This window comes from Myotis lucifugus, unplaced genomic scaffold (genome assembly GCF_000147115.1).
Source record: "Myotis lucifugus unplaced genomic scaffold, Myoluc2.0 scaffold_302, whole genome shotgun sequence".
Lineage (NCBI taxonomy): Eukaryota > Metazoa > Chordata > Mammalia > Chiroptera > Vespertilionidae > Myotis > Myotis lucifugus.
In genome coordinates, this window is record NW_005871350.1 from 952,211 (window position 1) to 974,279 (window position 22,069).

Here is a 22,069-nt window from a genome sequence, read left to right on the forward strand (position 1 = left end):
GGGGGATGGTTCCCTCAGCCTGGCCTGCACCCTCTCCAATCTGGGACCCTTCAGGGGATGTCCAATGCCGGTCTGTGGGATCGGGCCTAAACCGGGAGCTGGACACCCCTCTCACAATCCGGGACTGCTGGCTCCTAACTGCTCACCTGCCTGCCAGCCTGAACCCCCTAACCACTCACCTGCCTGCCAGCCTGATCCCTCTAACTGCTCTGCGCTGCCGGACTGATCTCCCTAACTGCTCTCCCTTGCTGGCCTGATCACCCTAACTGCTCTCCCCTGCTGGCCAAATCACCCCTAACCACCTCTGCCTCGGCCCTGCCATCATGGCTTTGTCCGTAAGGATGTCCGGTCTAATTAGCATATTACCCTTTTATTAGTATAGATAGTACTGGAAAACCTAGCCACAGCAATCAGACAAGAAAAAGAGATAAAAGACATCCAAATTGTAAAGGAGAAAGTAAAACTGTCATTATTCGCAGATGGCATGATATTGTACACAGAAAACTCTAAAGATTCCACCAGAATATTACTAGATTTAATAAAAGAATTTGGCAAGATAGCAGGACACAAAATTAATATCCAGAAATCGATGGCATTTTTATACACCAATAATGAACTCTCAGAAGGAGAAACTAAAAAAGCAATCCCATTTATCATTGCAACAAAAAAAGATACCTAGGAATAAACTTAGCCAAGGAGGTAAAAGACCTGTACATGGAAAACTATGACATTGAAAAAAGAAATACAGGAAGATACAAACAAACGGAAATGTATACCATGTTCATGGATTGGAAGAATTGATATAATTAAAATGTCTATACTACCCAAAGCAATCTACAGATTCAACACCATCCCTATTAAAATACCAATGACATACTTCACAGAACTAGAACAAATACTCCAAAAATTTATATGGAACCACAAAAGACCCCAAATAGCTACGGCAATCTTGAGAAAGAAGAAGTTGGAGGGATCACAATACCAGATATCAAACTATACTACAAAGCCATTATAACCAAAACAGCCTGGAACTGGCACAAGAACAGGCATATAGACCAATGAATCAGAACAGAGACCCGAGAAATTGACCCACACCATTATGGTCAATTAATATTTGACAAAGGAGGCAAGAACATACAATGGAATCAAGACAGTATCTTCAACAAATGGTGCTGGGAAAACTGGACAAATACATGCAAAAAGATGAAACTAGACCACCAGCTTACACCCTACATATGAATGAACTCAAGATGGATAAAAGACTTAACTGTAAGGCATGAAACCATAAAAAACTTAGAGAACACAGGCAGTAAAATCTCAAACATCTCATATAGCAATATGTTTACGGATATATCTCTTAGGGCAAAGGAAACTAAGGAGAAAATAAACAAATGGGACTGCATCAAAATAAAAAGCATGTGCACAGCAAAAGAAACCACTATCAGAATGACAAGAGAACCTACTGTATGGGAGGACATATTTGCCAGTGATGCATCCAATTAGGGGTTATAAGGAACTCATACAATTTAACAAAAGGAAGACAAACAATCCAATTAAAAAATGGGCAGAAGACCTGAATAGACATTTCTCCAAAGAGGACATACAAATGGCCAAGAAACATATGAAAAAATGCTCAAAGTCACTAATTATCAGAGAAATGCAAATTAAAACCACAATGAGATATCACCTCACACATGTCAGAATGGCTATCATAAAAAAATCAACAAACAACAAATGCTGGTGAGGATGTGGAGAAAAGGGAACATTAGTTCACTGCTGGTAGGAATGCAGACTGGTGCAGCCACTATGGAAAACAGTATGGAGTTTCCTCAAAATATTGTAAACGGAACTTCCCTTTGAGCCAGCAATCCCACTTCTGGGAATATATCCTAAAAACCCCAAAACACCAATCAGAAAGAATATATGCACCCCTATGTCACAGCAACGTTATTTACAAAAGCTAAGATTTGGAAAGAGCCCAAGTGCCCATCAGTAGATGAATGGATAAAAAAGCTGTGGAACATTTACACAATGCAATACTATGCAACTGTAAAAAAGAGGGATCTCTTACCCTTTGGAACAGCATGGATAGACCTGGAAAATATTATGCTAAGTAAAATAAGCCAATCTGAGAAAGACAAATATAACATGATCTCACTTATTTATGGAATCTAATGAGCAGAATGAATTGACCAACAAAATACAACCCAAAGCAGGGAGTCATGGAACAGACCGACATACCTTGATGTGGGATTCAGGGGACGAGAAGAGATAAACCAAAGAACTTATATACTTACTAGAGGCCTGGTGCACGAATTCATGCATGGGTGGGGTCCCTCGGCCTGGCCGGCAATCGGGGCCATCTTGCCCAGTCCCAATCGGGGCCAGCCGGCCGGGGAGAGGGAGGGATTTCGGGAGGTTGGCTGGCCATGGGAGGTAGGCTGTGGGAGCGCACAGACCACCTGGCCGGCCAGGGGAAGGGACCACAGGAGGCTGGCTGAACTAGGGAGGTTGGCAGTGGGAGCGCACTAACCACCAGGGGGCAGCTCCTGCATTGAGTGTCTGCCACCAGGTAGTCAGTGTGTGTCATAGCTACCGGCCGGTTGTAATGGTCGCTTAGGCTTTCATATATAGAGACTAGAGGCCGGGTGCACGAAATTTGTGCACAGAAGAGGGCTGTTCCCTCAGCCTGGCCTGTACCCTCTCACAGTCCAGGACTTCCCGGGGATCGGGCCTAAGCTGACACTCAGACATCCCTCTTGCAGTCTGGGGCTCTTGCAGTCCATGACCCCTCCCTCCTTACCGCCCCGCCTGCTGCGGAGGCGGGAGAGGCTCACTCTACCTCCGCCACACTCGCTAGCAGTGAGCCCGGCTTCTGGCTGAGATGGGGCTGGGGGCAGAGTGCCACTCAACCAGAAGCCAGGCTCACTGCTCCTTAGTGCTGGCCCTGCCCCCCACCCACTGGTGAGGGGGAGTGATCTGGGGCCGGCCTGGCTGGGGGAGGGGCCGTGGGAGGTTGAGGCGCCGTGGTCGCACCCTGTCCCGCCTCTGCGGAGGCTCTGGGAACTGTGCTACCCCATCCCCCCCGCCTCTGCGGAAGGTGTGGCACCGGGACCAGGCCTGCACCACAGCCTCTCCAGTCACCTCTGCGGAAGGAGTGGTGCCGGGATGGGTGGAGGTGCAGGCCCGGTGCTGGCGCAGCCTCTCCCGCCGCCTCTCCGGAAGGGGACTGGGATGCACCATGGCCTCTTCCGTGGCCTCTGCGGAAGGGGGGGCGAGGGGGGAGGGCCAGGACCGCCATGGCTGGCCTGGCGGTGCAGGCTCGCTGGCCCTGCTACAGCCCACTGGTGGTTCCAGAAGGTCATCTGGAAGGACATCCAGAAGGTCATTTGGCTGTCCTGTCTAATTAGCATATTATGTTTTTATTATTATAGATAGGCATAGTATGGACACAGGTAATTGGGTAGTGAAGACATGGGGGGGTTGGTAGAGGCTGGGAGGATTAGGGTAAAGGGGGTAAAAAGGGGAGATATCTATAATACTATCAACAATAAAAAATACAATAAAAATAGAGAAAGAAAAACTAAATCCCAGGTTCAACTGCCTGTCACCACAAAAGCCAAACTTGTGAGGTAGGTACTAGTGAAAAGAGAGGTTTATTAAAGTGCTGGTCACCTGAGAAGACGGGGGACTCTCGTACCAAAGCCCATCTTAGTATCTCAGTGCAGGCAGGGGTTTTATAAGGGCACTGAGCACTCACTGCAGCAGCAGGCATGGGAACCCAATGTCTTCTGCTAAGCCTCACTTTACAGAGGTGCAATGTCTCAAACAGTGCTATTCTTCACTGAACAGGTTATTATGTAATACTAGAGGCCTGGTGCATGGATTCATGCATCAGTGGGGTCCCTCAGCCTGGCCTGCACCCTCTCGCAATCTGGAACCCCTTGGGGGATGTAGTAGTACCGGTAGCAGCAGGTGGCTGGGGAGGAGCCCAAGCCCAGGCCAGGTGCCTGCTGCTGTCGCCGCCACTCGGTAGCACTTCTGCGGAGGCAGGAGAGGCTCGCACCGCCACAGCGCTTGTCAACTGTGAGCCCGGCATCTGGCACCCAATGGTCAGCTGAGCGGCACTCCCGCTGTGGGAACGCACTGACCACCAGGGGCAGCTCCTGCGATGAGCGTCTGCCCCCTGATGGTCATTGCACATCATAGCGACTGATCGACCAGTTGTTTGGTCATTTGGTCTTTTAGGTTTTTATATATATAGACTAGAGCAGTGGTCGGCAAACTCATTAGTCAACAGAGCCAAATATCAACAGTACAATGATTGAAATTTCTTTTGAGAGCCAAATTTTTTTTAAAATATATTTTTATTGATTTTTTTTACAGAGAGGAAGGGAGAGGGATAGAGAGTTAGAAACATCAATGAGAGAGAAACATCGATCAGCTGCCTCCTGCACACCTCCCACTGGGGATGTGCCCGCAACCAAGGTACATGCCCTTGACCAGAATCGAACCTGGGACCCTTCAGTCCGCAGGCCGACGCTCTATCCACTGAGCCAAACCGGTCAGGGCGAGAGCCAAATTTTTTAAACTTAAACTATATAGGTAGGTACATTGTTATTAACTTAATTAGGGTACTCCTAAGGCTTAGGAAGAGCCACACTCAAGGGGCCAAAGAGCCGCATGTGGCTCGCGAGCTGCAGTTTGCCGACCACAGGACTAGAGGCCTGGTGCACAAATTCGTGCATGGGTGGGGTCACTTGGGGTGGCCTGTAGAGATCGGGCCCCAGCTCGCACCCCCAGCCTCACAGCCACAGCTTGCACCCCCAGCCTTGCAGCTCTGCCTGGCTCCCCGCCTTGGCCTGGCACTGCCCCCTCACCTGCTCCACCATCCCGCCTGCGGGATGATTGATCGGGCCCAGGCCCCCCACCCAGTTCCCTCAGCACCAGGGAGCCAGGTGGCAGCCCCGCTCCCACTCCCGCCGCTGGTCACCATCTGCGGGACAATCAGTGGAGCGATTGGGCCCCCGCTCACACCCGCCTTGGCCTGGCGCCACCCGTCTGCTCACCTGCTCCACCATCCCCCCGCAGTCCCGCTCTCATTGGGGCCCATCGGGGCTGGCAGCACCTCCACTGCTGCCCACTGTCAGCACCACGTTGCCAATGCCTGCCATGTTCCACGCCGCCCCTTGGTGGTCAGCGCACGTCATAGCAAGCGGTCAAACTCCCAGTCTCCCGGTTGAACTCCCGGTCAAATGACCACCCAAGGGGCCATTTTGCAAATCAACCGAACGGTGGAACGATCAGTCGCTATGACACGCACTGACCACCCGGGGGCAGACACTCAATGCAGGAGCTACCCCCAGCCCGCAGGCCCCAGGCCAGCCAAGGCAGGTGCCAGTGGGGGTCCCCCCCCCATTGCCTCACCAGTCGCCTCCCTGGAAGTGACCAGCAGCAGTGGCGGGGGGCAGGGCTGGCAAATGGGCAGCACCAGGCTGGCCAAGGCGGGTGCCAGCGGGGGGCCCCCGATCACTCCACTGGTCACCCCACAGATCGGCCCTGATCGCCGGCCAGGACTAAGGACCGTACCTGTGAATAAATTTCATGCACCGGGCCTCTGGTAATAATATAATAATATAAAGGTGTTATTTTTTAAATGTCACTTACATTACTAAGTCATGAGTTTATTATTTTACTCTTAAATGATAATATTTTTAATTTTTTAGTTTTAGAAAACATGGTCAATATAACATAACCCATAAAAGCTCTTTGGAGCCTCAATTTTTAAGAGAGTAGAAGTGCCCCAAGACCCAAGCTTTGAGAGTTGCTGGTCCAGCAGCTCAGGTGGTAACTTCTGGAGCCAAAATGTTTCCCTTGAAACCTGGCTGCTCCACAGATATATATAAAAAAATAAACTACTAAAAAAATAAATTATGCTAACAAACTTAGTGTGTGTGATCTCAAACAAATTCCTTGGCCTCTCAGACTCAAGTTTCCCCATGCTCTTCTTTGCTTGTCTGGTGACTGAATAAGGTGATCGTCATTAAAGACTTACACTAAATCTGGCAACAGTGCCCTTACTGTCTGTATACCCAGAGCATCCAGCCCAGTATAACTGTCCACAGCAGGTATAACCCATGTTTTCTGAATGTGTATTAAATATGGGATATGGAATACACCAAAAGAGCAGCTTAAGGCTGCAGTACTTTTCTCTACCTGTCAGCCACATCCAGGTCAGACTCCATATTGTCCAGGCTGCTCGTTATGCTGTCCAGCTGCTCACCCTGGTAGTGTAGGACTCTGGCTGCATCTTCTAGACGCTTCTGGGAACAGGCCATTAGACCAGTCAGCTCCTTCCCCTTGGTCATGCGGGAGGATGACGCCTCCACAGCACCTCCTGGTTGAGATAGCAGCAACTCTCTCCAGAAGTGTTCGATGATATGGAAAACGACATTCCGATTAGGCTGCAAGGAACTGAACCAGTGCTTGACATGGCCCTTTTCCAGGATGGTGACAGAACTGAAGATAAAATGAGAAGCTTCTTTCTTGATCTCAATTATATCAGCAAGAGAAAAGCTGACAAGAAAGTCTCCAGTTTTATCAGTCAGAAATTTTAGTGAGAGTGAAGTTAACCAAAGTTTTCCAGGAACCCATCGCTTCTCAAGTTCCAAATAATAGGAGCATGGCCAGGTGTGGACACAGAAGTCTCTGCTCATCTGGTTCCTGGGTCAGTCTCCACCAAGGTCAAGACCACCCAGTTCTGAAGGAAAAGGGACAAATTAGTGGGTATGTCAGGCTAAAATGTATCATCACACTTGACCTAGAGACACTAGGACATCAACGGCGAGGGAATGGTTTGGATTCAGAACAAACCTGACACCAGCACATAGCAGGGTCCTTGCCTAGCAAGAGCTCTCACCCCACATGTGATAGGCAAGACGAAGTCTTTGTCCTACTTAGAGAGGACATGGCCACGTCTCAGACTTGTGTTCTTCCCAAAGCCCCAGGGTCCCCGGGCTCTATGCCCACCAGAGCACCCCTCACTCAGACCAGAGTCCACAGCTGGATGTAACTGAAGGAAGAAAACTGCTGGAAACCACTACGCCAAGAGGTGTAATGACCCCTATCACTACACATTCTTTACAAGTTTCTAAGCTAACAAAGAGTCTCCATTTGAAAGTTTTATAAACTTAATTTCATAGAGAAAAATATTAAACTGATAAGAACAGATACTACACTTGATCTTAGCCAAAAAGGGATCACAGAGAAAATAATCCGACAAACTTCTCCACTCTTGTAACTCCAAATAGTTTTTATAGAGTTCCATACAATTATGGAGTGATATGTGTATATTTATAGTTTTACTAGAGGCCTGGTGCACGAAATTCGTGCATGGGTGCGGTCCCTAGGCATGGCCAGCAATTGAAGTGCAAGTGTCTGGCATGGAAAGGCAGGTCCCAACTGACCTCTGAGCCCTGGGCAGCACCTGGGCCCCCGGGCCCCCACACACCCCCCTCCGCCTGAATCATCAGGCCCCTGACCATCGCTGCTGGTCATCGTCCACAGGGCAATTGGCGGGGCGATCAGGCCCCACTTGCACCCACCTTGGCCTGGCACCGCCTGCTCACCTGCTCCACCATCCCACCACGGTCCTGCTCTCATCAGGGCCCATTGGGGCCAGCAGTGCCTCCACTGCCACCTGCTGCCAGCGCCGAGTTGCCAATGCCGGCCATGTTTCGCGCCGCTCCCTATTGGTCAGTGTACGTCATAGGGATCGGTCGAACTCCTGGTCAAGGTGGCAATTTGCATATTAGGCTTTTATTATATAGGATAATTTTATCTATAATTAGCATTTATCAATGCAGTTTGAAAAGTCATGATGGATTTGAAACAACCCTTATAGAGCATTTAGCCTAACCCTGTCATACAGATGAAGAATACAAGGCCATGAAAGGATGAGGACCCTGTACAAGCATGTCAAACTTGCAGCCCATGGGCCACAATGAATATTTTTGCGGCCCAGCCCATATAACGGTATGTAAGAAACATTTTAATAAAAATTTCGTAACTTAATTTTTACAATATCCTGTTATACATAATTAATAACAAACTACAACATTTGCTAATGACTGATTACTACAGGGGTCCTCAAACTTTTTAAACGGGGCCAGTTCACTGTCCCTCAGACCGTTGGAGGGCCAGACTATAGTTTAAAAAAGAACTATGAACAAATTCCTATGCACACTGCACATATCTTATTTTGAAGTAAAAAAACAAAACGGGAACAAATACAATATTTGTATTTGCATGTGGCCTGCGGGCCGTAGTTTGAGGACCCCTGGATTACTATAATCATGTTGCATTCATTTCCCTTACGTCATGCCTACGCACCATTTCTCTCCACTAATACTAGCAGCGAATATTTTAGCAGCCCACTGCCATGTCATTAGTCTTGGACTGACTTGTTTGGTGTGCGCAACAGGAAATATTTCGCTTTCAGAAAACAAGAAAAATGGGTTTATTTGCGTTACGCTTAATTTCTGCAGTTATTCAGTGTCTGGTAAGTTAATGTTAAAAAAATTAATTTTTATTAAAATGTTCTATTATTTTATGTTAACGGTTACTCATTTATTTCAGCCCTTTGTATTCAGCATGTCTCTATCGAAATAAACCTACGTTTCTATGAAAATTGAAGCTTTTGTTTTTTTGCGGCCCACATAAACTTAAACCTTGTTTATTTGGCCTGTGTTAGCCTTTGAGTTTTACCTGCTTGCTGTACAAGGTCAAACCACAAGGAAATGACATTGATGTGGCTAGAGCTAGGCCTTCTAAGGCTCTTCCAAGTAGAGGTCCACCTGCAATACTGCACATCTTCCACTTCTCTGTGTCTCTCACATACACACTCTTCAATGATAATAAAATTTCACTTATAAAAATGAGAACAAATCACTAATATTATCTCTTAAAATGCTGACAAGTGTGGCTTTCTCGGTCTGGCTAGGGGCCAAAGGGATTCTCTGCATCTGGTCAACAAGTTTTAGCCACCATACCACACTGGGCTGCAAGGACAAGAGAAACGACACTGACATAAGTCCCAGGCTCCCGGAGCTTAGAACCCAGTAAAAATCTATGGATTTCCTCACTGAGCTACATTCTAAAGACCCAGACTCTTCAGTGTAATTGTACAGACACCACATCAAACAACACAAGGTCTGACAACAAAAAAGGTAGAACCTACACCTAAAGAACTTGTGTGGAATTGATTCCTAATTATAAAGAAACAGTGATTTGAGAAAAGGCAACATATCATCAAATACAAAGGCAGTTAACACAAATGAAACCCCCAAGTTCAGAGGGCTGCAGACATGATCAGGACTATGGCAACAGTCTAATGGGTCTCCTGCCTTTGGCATTTGCCACCCCAAAGCATCCTGCACTGCCACCGCAATCTCTCTAGAGTGAGAGACCCTGGTGCACCCAGCCCTTACCTCTCCCTGCCCGCCCGCCCCCCCCCCCCCATGAGGCTGTGTAGACCTGGCACACTCACTATACCTGTATGAGGCAGAATGACCACTTATTTGACTGTAAGCTCCCAGAGGACAGGTATTTTGTTCATAATCCTAACTCAGAGAACACTTTGTGACCAAATTAATGGAACAGAAACTCATGGTTTATACTGTTGTCCAGTGAGGACCCTCAGCCTGGCTGAGGTCCATGTTGCAGGCTGGCTTCATCCTGCTGTTTGGAATCCTACTGATGGCAGCCTTAATACTGTTATATAAACTGCACAGATCTGGTCCCAGTCAAATTAACCAGAGTGGCTGATGGAGTGAAATGGGAATATTCATCAAGACCAAGATGATACAGAAACAAGAGGTGGACATTATTGAGAGGCAATTCTCCATGGTATTTCTCCACATCTGGTGTCAGGGTCTATCCCAGACTATCTTTCTCACAGCTGTAGATGGTGTCTCCCTTCTGGTAACAGGATACTGTCCTCTTGGAGATAAGGGTTAGGAAGGTTTGCTAGCAGACCCCTTATAAATTTGGAGGATTCCTTGCTGTAACACAAACCCACACTGTGTGCAGCATGTACTAGGGTCCTGAAAACCTGGGGCACAGGGTAACAGATGCACATAAAGCCTGCTGTACCATGCATAACAGGCCCTTTCTCTCTGACCAGAGTCCCTGTCTGCTGCCTCATCTAGAAAACTGTGGCAGGGTCACTGCTAACCTGCCAGTCTCCCATCCTTCACAGATACTGACAGTGATGTACACCACAAAGATCATTCTACTCAGGGTATAAGTTCTTCACACCAGAATCCTATCCTATATAATAAAAGCCTAATATGCTAAGTGTCCAGTCGACCGGTCGGCCATTCAACCAATCAAAGTGTAATATGCTAATGATATGCTAAGGCCACTCAACCACTCTGTATGACGTGCACTGACCACCAGGGTACAGACAGTTGACCGGCTGAGCAGTCACTATGATGTGCACTGACCACCAGGGGCAGAGTGTCAACCGGTCAACCAGTCGCTATGATGTGCACTGACCACCAGGGGGCAGACGCTCCGACACATAGATTAGCTTGCTGCTGGGGTCCGGCCGATCAGGACTGAGCGAGAAGGGCCGGACACGCCCTGGAGCCCTTCTGCGGTACCTCCCTGGCTGGCCAACCTCCCGCATTTCTCCCTGGCCCAGATTGTTCACCAGAGGGGTCACTCAGCCTGGCCTGCACCCTCTCGCAATTCGGGACCCCTCGTAGGATGTCGGAGAGCTGTTTTTGGCCCGATCCTGTGGGCCAGGCTGAGGGACCCCACTAGGCCTCTAGTCTCAAATAAAACTAAATATTTAGGAAGCAAACGCCAGAAACCCACTCAATTCATAACACCCTAGGATGTTTCTATTGGACTTAAAGGAATACTAAAGCTTTCCCCAAATTTTGATTCACTTTAAAAATAAGCGTATTGACGGCCGGCATGGCTCAGTGGTTGAGCATCAACCTATGAACCAGGAGGTCACAGTTCTATTCCTGCTCAGGGCCTGGGTTGCAGGCTCAATTCCCAGTGTGGGACTTGCAAGAGGCAGCCAACTGATGATTCTCTCTCAGTATTGATGTTTTTACCTCTGTCTCCTTCTCTCTTCCTCTCTAAAATAAAAATTTAAAAATAAATAAATAAATAAAGCATACGAAAAGTTCAGAAACAAAAAGTCAGAATGCTGGTTACAATTGGGTAGATGGGAGGGAGCCTATATATAGGTGCCTCTGTGGCTTGGTGATATTCTACTTCTTGTCCTGGGTGTACTCATTTTGTAATAATTCAAAATTATGCATTTTCTTTTCTTATGATTTATTCATTATTTTGCATTAATACTTCAATAAAAGGTTTATTGAATGTTTAGCAATATAAACTGTATTAAAAAGTACTAATAAATGTACATATGAAAGGTATACCAGACCTGAATTTCAACTGGATGCTACAATTTCACAAACATCTGAAATCACTGTCCTAGGCAGAAGCACAATTAGAAGACACACCACCACATGGCTGTCACACTAGTAACAGCAGATGTGCCATCTTATTTGCATGTGACCCCTTGTCAGTTACTTACCTCTCTGCCTCCATTTCCTGATCTATAAGTGGAGATAGAATTGTCCCTATCCTGCACCACAGTGGTAAACTTTAACTGATTTGATATATCAAAGGCACTTAGAAGAGCACCTGGCTCCTATATGCTACATGTGACATTATGATCATATTTAATCATACAAAATATCTAGAACTAACTCTACTCATCGCTTAGAAGTGGGAAAAGTCTATAGCTTCCTCTGGACTCTTTTTTTTAATTTCTCATATGACTGCTAGAATGTCTCGTCCAAAATCTGCCATTTGGCCTAACTGGTTTTTACTATCTGATCAGAGTTGGCTACAGACAGCACCTAGCCACAAAAACAAACAGACACACACAAACATGATGATGAAGAAAAGAAAAGATGGAAGAATGTGCCCAGTGAACACAAAGTTAAGGTGCCAGGTTAAAGCAAGACAACTCGATCCCACCACAGGACAAATAAATTTAACTTCTATGTTAATCCAACTCAAGTACTTCACTAGTGCATCCTGGAACGTCTCTTCATCACCACAGGAAGGGCAGGCCTACTCATCTCAGATGCACACACATGCCAACCGGTTCCTGGTACTCATCGGTACAGATCATCTGGGCTAATGACTAATACCTGAAATTAAGACAAGCCTAAAGAAGATCTGCCATATTAAGTGTGAGAACTCTGTCATCATTGCAAAATAAAACATGGTACTCAGAAGTACTATCTATAAAGATAATCAGGGCTGGCGGGATCACAGAAACCATCTGCCCAACTCACATTTCATAGATGAATATGCATAGCATGTCATGGCAGAAGCTCTGAAGTCCACTGAGAGGCTGGTCAATACTCACTCAAGAGTACTAACATCAAGTGTTTTGCACAAGTGTCAATTCTGAGAAAGAATCAGCCTTAGGATCTGGATATTTAAGGAGATACAGTACAGTTCAGACACCAGAGTAATACAGGTAAGGAGACATAACACTTACAAATAAGAAACAGTAAGACTTCACATACTTAGACTAAAGAGCAAAGATAATATGTGGTAATCCTGGAACAGGCTGCTGTGGATTAAGACTATAGGGAAGGCAAGCCTTCTACTTGAAGAATGTGGTACAACTGGAGCAGAAAGCAGCAGGCTCAGTGCACCTTTTCGCATTGATAAGCATCACCACCCAGGCCACAGAGGAGGACCTGAGACTGGCAGGGTCAGAAATTTGCCCAAAGAGACAAACCCAAGAATCTGTCTTCTTAGCCAGGATGACAATTAATGCCAGACCAAGGAAAATCACAACACTAAAAATGCAGGCAATGGAAAAAGGCTGGTGATTTATCCATCGTGACTACGTAATGAAGTTTCTATAAACGCCCAAGAGGATGGGGCTACAAGAGCTTCCGGGTTCATGAACTTCTGGAGATGCGTGGAGAATGGCGCACCTGGATCAGGCATGGAAACTTTGGGCCCCTTCCCACATACCTTTCTCTGTGCATCTCTTCCATCTAGCTGTTCTGAATTATATCCTTTTTACAGCAAACCAGTGACCCAAAATTAAGGAGGAGCCCGAAACAGTTACTTGGACGCCCTGTGAATATCAGAAAGTATATTTTGGAGGGGTTAAAAGAAGACCAAGGGATATGGTTTTCACATCTGCTTCCATGGAACCCAACCAATCTTCCACTGGGAAACAGAAACAAACCATGGCAAGAGATCTACCCTAAATAGGAAAGAAGCTATTAAAGGATTCCAATCTCCTCTTCCTTCCCTGTGCCCAAACTCTACTGATCTCCCATACCATAAAGATGATTTGGTGGAGGAAGAAACTCTATCGGCAGCCTAACCTGTGGGCCCTGGGCTCTATTTGCTGTTGGCCATTGTTGCTCTGAGATTCTCTCTCAGATTGAAATGTGACTTTGATTCCCTGGATCTGGAGTCCACAGACTTTCGAAGCAAGCACTATAGAGACATCTTGTACAAGTCCCTGCAGTTGACAGCAAGGAGATCCATCAACTCTTCTAGAATCATCCAAGGGGACAAGGAAGCAATGATTGAGGCTCTTCTGGACAGGCTGGAAGTTAAGAAGAAGTGGGAGCCTTTTATAGACACTGACTACATCAACATGACCAGAGACGGTGAGTTCTTTAAAGCCAAAAGGAAGTTCATACTGTACCCACTCAGCAAAGAAGAGTTAGACTTCCCTATTGCATACTCTATGGTGGCCCACAAGAAGACTGAAAACTTTGAAAGGCTGCTGAGAGCTGTGTATACTCCTCAGAACATATATTCTGTTCACATGGATGAGAAGTCCCCAGAAACTTTCGAAGAGGCATTCAGGGCAATTATTTCATGCTTCCCAAATGTCTTCATGGCCAGTAAGTTGGTTCGGGTGGTTTATGCCTCCTGCTCCAGGGTACAGGCAGACCTGAACTGTATGGAAGACTTGCTCCAGAGCTCAATGCTATGGAAATACTTCCTGAATACATGCAGAACAGACTTTCCTATAAAGACCAATGCCGATATGGTCCTGGCCCTCAAAATGCTGAATGGGAAGAACAGTATGGAGTCCGAGATACCTACTGAGTACAAAATATCACTATGAGGTAACAGACACAATATACATAACTAACAAGATGAAGGACCCTCCACCTAGTATTTTACCTATTTCATGAAGAATGCCTACATTGTGGCTTCTTGAGGCTTTGTCCAGCAGGTCTTCGAGAACCCCAAAGCCCGGCAACTGATTGAGTGGGCAAGATACCTATAGCCCCGATGAACACCTCTGGGCCATGCTTCAGCGTGCCCCATGGATGCCTGGCTCTGTTCCCTACCACCCCAAGTTTCACATGTCAGACACAGCTGCCACTACCAGGCTGGTAAAGTGGCAGGGCCATAAAAGAGACATCAGCATGGGGGCACCTTATGCACCTTGCTCTGGAACCCACCAGCAGTCTATCTGTATTTATGGCGTTGGGGACTTTCACTGGATTCTTCAGAACCATCACCTGTTGACCAACAAGTTTAACCTAAAGGTGGATAATAATGTTCTTCAGTGCTTAGAACAGTGGTTCTCAACCTTCTGGCCCTTTAAATACAGTTCCTCATGTTGTGACCCAACCATAAAAATATTTTCGTTGCTACTTCATAACTGTAATGTTGCTGTTATGAATCGTAATGTAAATATCTAATATGCAGGACAGTCTTAGGCGACCCCTGTGAAAGAGTCATTCGACTGCCAAAGGGGTCACAACCCACAGGTTGAGAACCGCTGGCTTAGAAGAATACTTACAGTATAAGGCCATCTACAGACTGAACTCGGATACACTGAGAGTACTGCTACCTCAGATTGAAATGCAGGGCAAGAACATGTGCAAACATGCCCAGAATGTTCTGGGACAGTGTGAGTGGGAGACCAGGTCTCTGGAATCCATGGCATCCCGCAGGGTTAGGGGGCTGCTACTAGAGCAGGGGTGGGCAAACTTTTTGACTCGAGGGCCACAATGGGTTCTTAAACTGAACCGGAGGGCCGGAACAAAAGCATGGGTGGAGTGTTTGTGTGAACTAATATAAATTCAAAGTAAACATCATTACATAAAAGGGTACGGTCTTTTTTTTTTTTTTAGTTTTATTCATTTCAAACGGGCCGGATCCGGCCCGAGGGCCGTAGTTTGCCCACAGCTGTACTAGAGTGTGGGCAAGTAGATCTGTTGCTTTGCAAATTGCTATCCCGGATGAACACTGACTTAGCTCTCCCCATTCCCAGTAGCCTCTCCACTGACTTTCTCACAGAGTGAGCTAGCTATTTGGGAGAGCCAGGGAGGGAAGTGTGACAGGGGAACCTGGACTTTAGTTGAATGTTTGGTGTCCAGCTTTTCCATTCTGTGGAGATGCCATTCCTAATAATTCTATGCTTAATTGTGGGGAGGGGAGTTTAATGAAAAGAGGGCCTTCTCTTGTACTATTAACTTAAAAATATATAGCTCCTAATTCAAACTTCTACCTCCGCTTTCTGTTTGGGAAGCCAGAAATAAGACAAAAGTGTGATACTTTTTTTCATTACTATTGATGGCATTTAAAATCCCTCGTGGCTGGCCAGAGACTCCCCATTATTCCAAAATGATCATGGCAGGCTGTATAAATAGCAAATTCAAAAAAATATAGAGGTACAGAGCTGATGCTTTCATTGTTGAAAGCCCTCCTCATGTTGTTTACATTGCCAGATTCGTGACTCTTCTGTATGGGAAAAGGCAGGATGATTTAACCAATCTGACAACCGTATCTTTATGGGGAAATTACAACCCTAATTTAGTTGGCTTCACAGCCAAAGCTTAACGTTCTATAACAAAGATAATAGCTAGTTTAGGTAAGATTACCATATAATTTTTTGTCCAAACTGGAACACTTTTATAGGAGGGAGGGCGGCTATACTATTAAAATTATGTGGGGAAACAAGAATAAACTACGACTGTTTAGCTAAACCAGAAAATCAGGTTATTTCACATTTACTAGTAGGCCTTTTGAGTGAAAACTCTTTTAAGTATGTGCATGGAAGAGTCACTATTTGTGGTTCTCTGGCTTATACATTTCCTCGTGGGGAGACAATTATGTGTGTGTGTGTTTGCCACCACTCCCCCAAAATGTTACCCAGTGAAACGATGATCTCTGAAGCTCCAGAGATAATTGTCATAGTATTATGACAATTGGCTATTGGCTATTAGAAATACTCTTCTGTGATGGAAAGGGGATACTACATAAAAAGAAGCATATCTTGTATATAGTACAGTTGATCTTCTGCATACAATATGCTTTGGAAAAGTGATTTAAATACAAATTAATTTGTGTAATTTGAAAAAAAAATGCAGGCCACGACAGGGAGAACCAAGATGGTGGCATAGGTAAACGCCTGTACTCTCTGCCTCCCACAATCACATCAAAATTACAACTAAAATACAGAACAACCATCATTCAGAACCACCTGAAAGCTGGCTGGATGTAAGTTCTACAACTAGAGAAGTAAAGAAGAAAGCACATCAAGACTGGTAAGAGGGGCAGAGACGCGGAACAGGCTGGTCTGACACCCACATGTGCTGTTTTTTTAATCTGGAGGGAGATCATCTTTGCAAAGGCCACAGGTGAGAAGCAGGGATCCCAGCTGCATACCGGAACCCAAGCCCCAGGTTCCAGAGCTGGGAAGAGAAGTCCCAGTAACTTCAGGCTGAGTGATATGGAGGCTGCTGGAGAACCAGGTGTTCCTTTTAAGAGGCCGACACACAAACTTACTTAGACTTGATCTCTATGAGCTCCAGCGCTGGGAGGCTTTGGGAGACCCAAACAAATAAGGGGAGGAACTGTATTGTCTGGCATCAGGGCAGGAACTCAGGCGTGGCTTTCTTCCAGATGAGGGTGCTTCCAGGGGTCATTGTTCCTGTGCTGGGTCCTCCCCCATTGCAGAGATGGTTGGCAGCCATATCTGAGTTTCCATCAGCATGACTCACACTGTTTGCTGAACCCTGATGATTCTCTGAGACCCCACCCTAACCAATTTGCAGCCCCACCCAAGCTGTTTTTCCATATGAATGGTCTGTCTGGCTCAGGCTTCAGACTTTGCTAAAGTCTCTCAAACAAACTGCAACTGGCATCAGTGTGCCCCAATAAAAGGCCCAAGACCCGGCACTAGCACAAGTCTGCCTTGCTTCACAGCTAGGCCTCACCTGGGCATCGGAAGTGCCCAATACAAATAGCAGCAGTCTGTGGATCTCTCTGTAGCTCCTGCTGGGTAGCCCCAGGCAGTGGCTGATTTTGCACACCTCTGGAGGACCTAGAGCCAGTGGACAGCTTCAGACCATAACAGATTACAACTCTACACATCCACAAGCAATAAAGGGGCTGACTCAGTGAGCACCAAAGCCCCACTGAAGCAAGTCCTGCTCCATTGGGGTGTCTCCTGTGCAGCAGCTCTCCCACTGTGGTTGCAGCTGGTCCTCACAGCCAATTGGCCTGGAGGTCAACTCCTCCCAGTGACATCAACAGCAATCAAGGCTCAACTACAACAAAACTATGCACACAGCCCACACAGGGGTACACCTAGAGTGCCCAGCTCAGGTGACTGGGGAGGCTGAGCCACTGGGCCCTACAGGACACCTAATACCCAAAGCTGCTCTAAGCCTAAGAATTCTAAGAGACATTGCAGCTCTGCTTAATACATAGAAACAAACACAGGGAAACAGCCAAAATTCGGAGACAAAGAAACATGTTCCAAATGAAAGAATTGGAAGCATACAAACTAATGGATACAGAGTTCCAAACAATGGTTATAAGGTTACTCAAGGATCTTAATGAAAGCTTTAAGGGACTCAAAGAGAGCTTCCAGGGACTTAGTGAGACTTTCAAGGATCTTAGTGAGAATGTCAAAGACATGAAAAAGGACCAGTCAGAAATTAAGCATACACTAACGCAGTGGTCGGCAAACTGGCCCCTTGAGTGTGGCTCTTCCACAAAATACCACGTGCGGGCGCGCACGTACAGTGCAATTGAAACTTCGTGGCCCATGCCACGGGGCCAAAGAGCCGCATGTGGCTCGAGAGCCGCGGTTTGCCGACCACTGCACTAACTGAAATAAAGAATAATTTACAGGGATTCAACAACAGAGGAAAGGATTCTGAGAATAAAATCAATGATTTGGAATATGAGGAAGCAAAAAACACTTAATCAGAAGAGCAAAAAGAAAAATGAATTAAAAAAATATGAAGATAGTGTAAGGAACCTCTGGGACAACTTCAAACATACCAACATTTGCATTATGGGGGTGCCAGAAGGAGAAGAGAAAGAGTAAGATACTGAAAACCTATTTGAAGAAAGAATGACAGAAAACTTCCCCTACCTAGTGAAAGAAATAGACTTTTAAGTCCAGGAAGTGCAGACAGTCCCAAATAGGAGGAACCCAGAGAGGCCCACACAAAGACACATCAGATTAAAATGCCAAGGGTTAAAGACAAAGAGAGTATCTTAAAAGCAGCAAGAGAAAAGCAGTCCATTACATACAAGGGAGCATCCATACAACTATCAGCTGATTTCTCAACAGAAACTTTGCAGGCCAAAAGGGAGGGGCAAGAAATATTCAAGGTGATGAATAGTAAGGACCTACAACCAAGATTACTTTACCCAGCAAAGCTATCATTTAGAACTGAAGGTCAGATAAAGAGCTTCACATACAAGAAAAAGCTAAAGGAGTTCATCACCATCAAACTAGTATTACATGAAATTTTGAAGGGTATTTTTGAAGAAGAAGAGGAGGAGGAGGAGGAGAAGGAGGAGGAAGAAAATAAAAAATATGAACTATAAAATGGCAATAAATACATACCTATCAACAATTAAATCTGAAAGTCAAAATAAACCAACAAGAAATCTAATGAACAAAATAAACTGGTGAATAAAATAGAATCAGAGGCATGAAAATATGGAACAGACTGGCAAATCTCAGAGGGAAGGGGGTAGGGGGCAGGAAGAGATTAACCAAAGATCTTACTTATGGACACAGACAGAAGGGTGGTAAAGGCCTGGGGCAGGGCGGGATAGGAACCAGGTGTGGTGGGGGGGACAATGGAGGAGAAAAATGGGGACATCTGTAATGCTCTCAACAGTAAAGACTTAAAAAGAAAAAAAAAGGTGAAAAGATAAAATAAAATAAAAATGCAGGCAACAACAGCCTCACACTCTCATCCCAGGAGACTCTGAAGGAGCCAGAAAGTCCACGCTCTTATGTCACTGGCAAGTCAGCAAGGAGTTCCTCAGCTGTCTGACTCCTGACCTCTGAACAGAGGACAGTGGTATCTTCTTGAGGGGCCTGACCTATGAGCTCTCCACACACGCTGGACCTTGCAGAAGCTCATCGTGGGGGCAAGAGTAGCTGGGCCTGCCTTTCCTCTATGCCAACGGCTCAAGCAGGATAGAGGGAACCTTAAGGCACCTGCATCTTCATCAGCCCTTTCTCCCTAGTGAGAGGAGCACTCACCTGGGTATTCTGAGACAAGCACAGACAAAATGCAGAACATGGCTGCATGGGACTGACCTCTCACAGGACAGGACGCAGGTGCCACAGGCCCCAGCCGGTTATGACCAATATACCTACCATGCACACAACCTGCTAGATTGTGAAAAATGCCAAAGGTCTCTACTTTCAGAATTAGGGATTGACTATGACATCAGTGTCACCATGGTTTTCAGTGTTTTCATGTCTGACAAATGTTGGGGGCCAAGTATTTCAGGCCTCCATCACAGCAGCATGCTCACAGCCTTGGTCAACCCTGAACCTGCTGCTCCAGGACACTGAATGGCCTTTGCCCCAGTGACATCATCTCTCCCAAAATGGAGCCTCATCGTGGAGCCCTCATCAACCACAGCACTCACCACAACTCCTAAGAGCCTATAAATGTGCTCACATGAGGGACAACTGGGTCTGCATACTGGAGAAGCAAACATCATGCGGAGATTGCCTTGTGCACAGTGCCAGCACATCCAGGCACCCAGGAAGTATCTGCTAAGTCAGTGATGGCGAACCTTTTGAGCTCGGCATGTCAGCATTTTGAAAAACCCTAACTTAACTCTGGTGCCGTGTCACATATAGAAATTTTTTGATATTTGCAACCATAGTAAAACAAAGATTTATATTTTTGATATTGATTTTATATATTTAAACTAGAGGCCCGGTGCACAAAAATTTGTGCACTGGGGGGGGGGGGGGGGTCCTCCAGTCCAGCCTGTGAACTCTCACAGTCTGGGACCCCTCGGGAGATAACGACCTGCTGGCTTAGGCCTGCTTCCTGGGGTGGGCAGAGGGCCAAGCTCAATCCCTAAACTGTCAGTCTCAGGACAGGGCCGATTGGGGGGTTGGGGGCCCGCCCCCCTCTATGCACAGAGCAGGGCGTGATCGGGAGTTGCGATGCTCCTCTCAGTCATGCTCAGGGGTAGGGCCGATTGGGGGGTTGGGCCACCCCCCCCTTGTCACACTCAAGGCAGGGTCGATGAGGAGTTTGTGGCGCCACCCCGTCCGCACAGAGGAGGGCCCGTTCAGGGGGGTTGGGGCCCGCCCCCTGTCACTCACAGAGCAGGGCCAATCAGGGGGTTGGGGCACTGCCCCCTGTCACTCATAGAGCAGGGCCCATCAGGGGGGTTGGGGCTCCGTACCCTGTCACACACAGAGCAGGGCCAATCAGGGGGTTGGGGCACTGCACCCTGTCACACTCAGGGCAGGACCAATGGGGAGGTTATGGCTCTACCCTGTCACACACAGAGCAGGGCCCGTGGGGGGGGGGGGCGGTTGGGGCGCCGCACCCTGTCAAACACAGAGCCGCAGGGCAATCAGGGTATTGGGGAGCTCCCCCCTATCAGGCACAGAGCAGGGCTGATCAAGGGGTTGGGGCGCCTTCCTCTGTCACAAACAGAGCAGAGCGGGTTTGGGCGCTGCCCCCTGTCACGCTGATCCCGGTGCCGGGAGGCATATTACCCTTTTACTATATAGGATAGAGGCCTGGTGCATGGGTGGGGACCGGCTGGTTTGCCCTGAGGTTAAGTGGAGGCTCATGGCTGGAGACAGAGTGAGACTGTGAGAAGGGCGCATGCCCAGGAAGAGAGGCAGCCAACTGCTTCCTGTGGGTATGGAGGCTCCATGGACAGACTGTCCAGGGTGTCCTGGATCAGGGTGGCGGTCCCCACTGGGGTGCCTGGCCAGTCTGGCTGAGGGGCTGAGGGCTGTTTTCCGGTTGGCAAGCGACTGAAGCTCCCAACCGCTCCTTTTTTCTTTCTTTTTTTTTTTTTTTTATTTTATTTTATTCTGGGCCAGCTTTAGCTCTGAGGCCTCGCTGCTGAAAACATCGATACAATGTTGCGGTCGGCTGGGTGAAGCCTGGCTGACTGACAGCCGGTTTCTGGGGTTTTGTTTAGCTTCTTATTTGCAACATAGTACATAGTTGCTTAGAGTTGCAGCTGAGAGGCCGGCAAGTTAGGCGGGGAACGTTGGAGTCCGCAGTCACTGAAGCAAGTAAGCCTCCCTGCTCGCTTCAGTGCATGGCTGCCGGCCGCCATCTTGGCTGACAGTTAATTTGCATAAGGATATGCTGATTAGCCAATGGGAAGGGTAGTGGTCGTACGCTAATTACCATGTTTCTCTTTTATTAGTGTAGATGCCATTTAACAAAGAAAAATCAACCAAAAAAATGAGTGTCATAGGTTCGCCATCACTGTGCTAAGTGAATCCCATGCCATGTGGAAACATCAACTGTCCACTGTGGACTACTTTCCTCCTTTGTGTGCTGATGCAGGTCCGATATGTGCTGAGTTCTGGAGTCCTTACTTGGTCCTCACTTGCTGTAATCTAGAACCTACATCTTCTAGTGAAAGACTTACAGACTTGCATGAACCCTGAAAATAGAGCTGAAATGGGAAGGGAAGGTCATGACAAGGCTCCCAA

The 22,069-nt window shown here is 47.0% G+C and overlaps 1 protein-coding gene and 2 pseudogenes across 3 annotated transcripts in view; 1 reads left to right on the plus strand and 2 right to left on the minus strand.

Annotated features, from left to right (window-relative positions):
* The window catches only part of SNAP47 (synaptosome associated protein 47), an 86,146-nt gene that overhangs the window by 61,491 nt on the left and 2,586 nt on the right, over nucleotides 1-22,069 (minus strand). For all 3 annotated transcript variants that reach the window (XR_002832012.1, XM_014465599.2, XM_023763822.1), the window contains exon 2: nucleotides 6,217-6,760. Coding sequence is in view for 2 of the 3 variants with exons in the window: in XM_014465599.2 (XP_014321085.1) it covers nucleotides 6,217-6,716 (500 nt within the window). In the remaining variant the exon portion in view is untranslated. The remainder of the gene's footprint in view (nucleotides 1-6,216; nucleotides 6,761-22,069) is intronic.
* LOC111828219 lies at nucleotides 7,161-7,260 on the minus strand (annotated as a pseudogene).
* Nucleotides 13,410-15,398, plus strand: LOC102428105 (annotated as a pseudogene).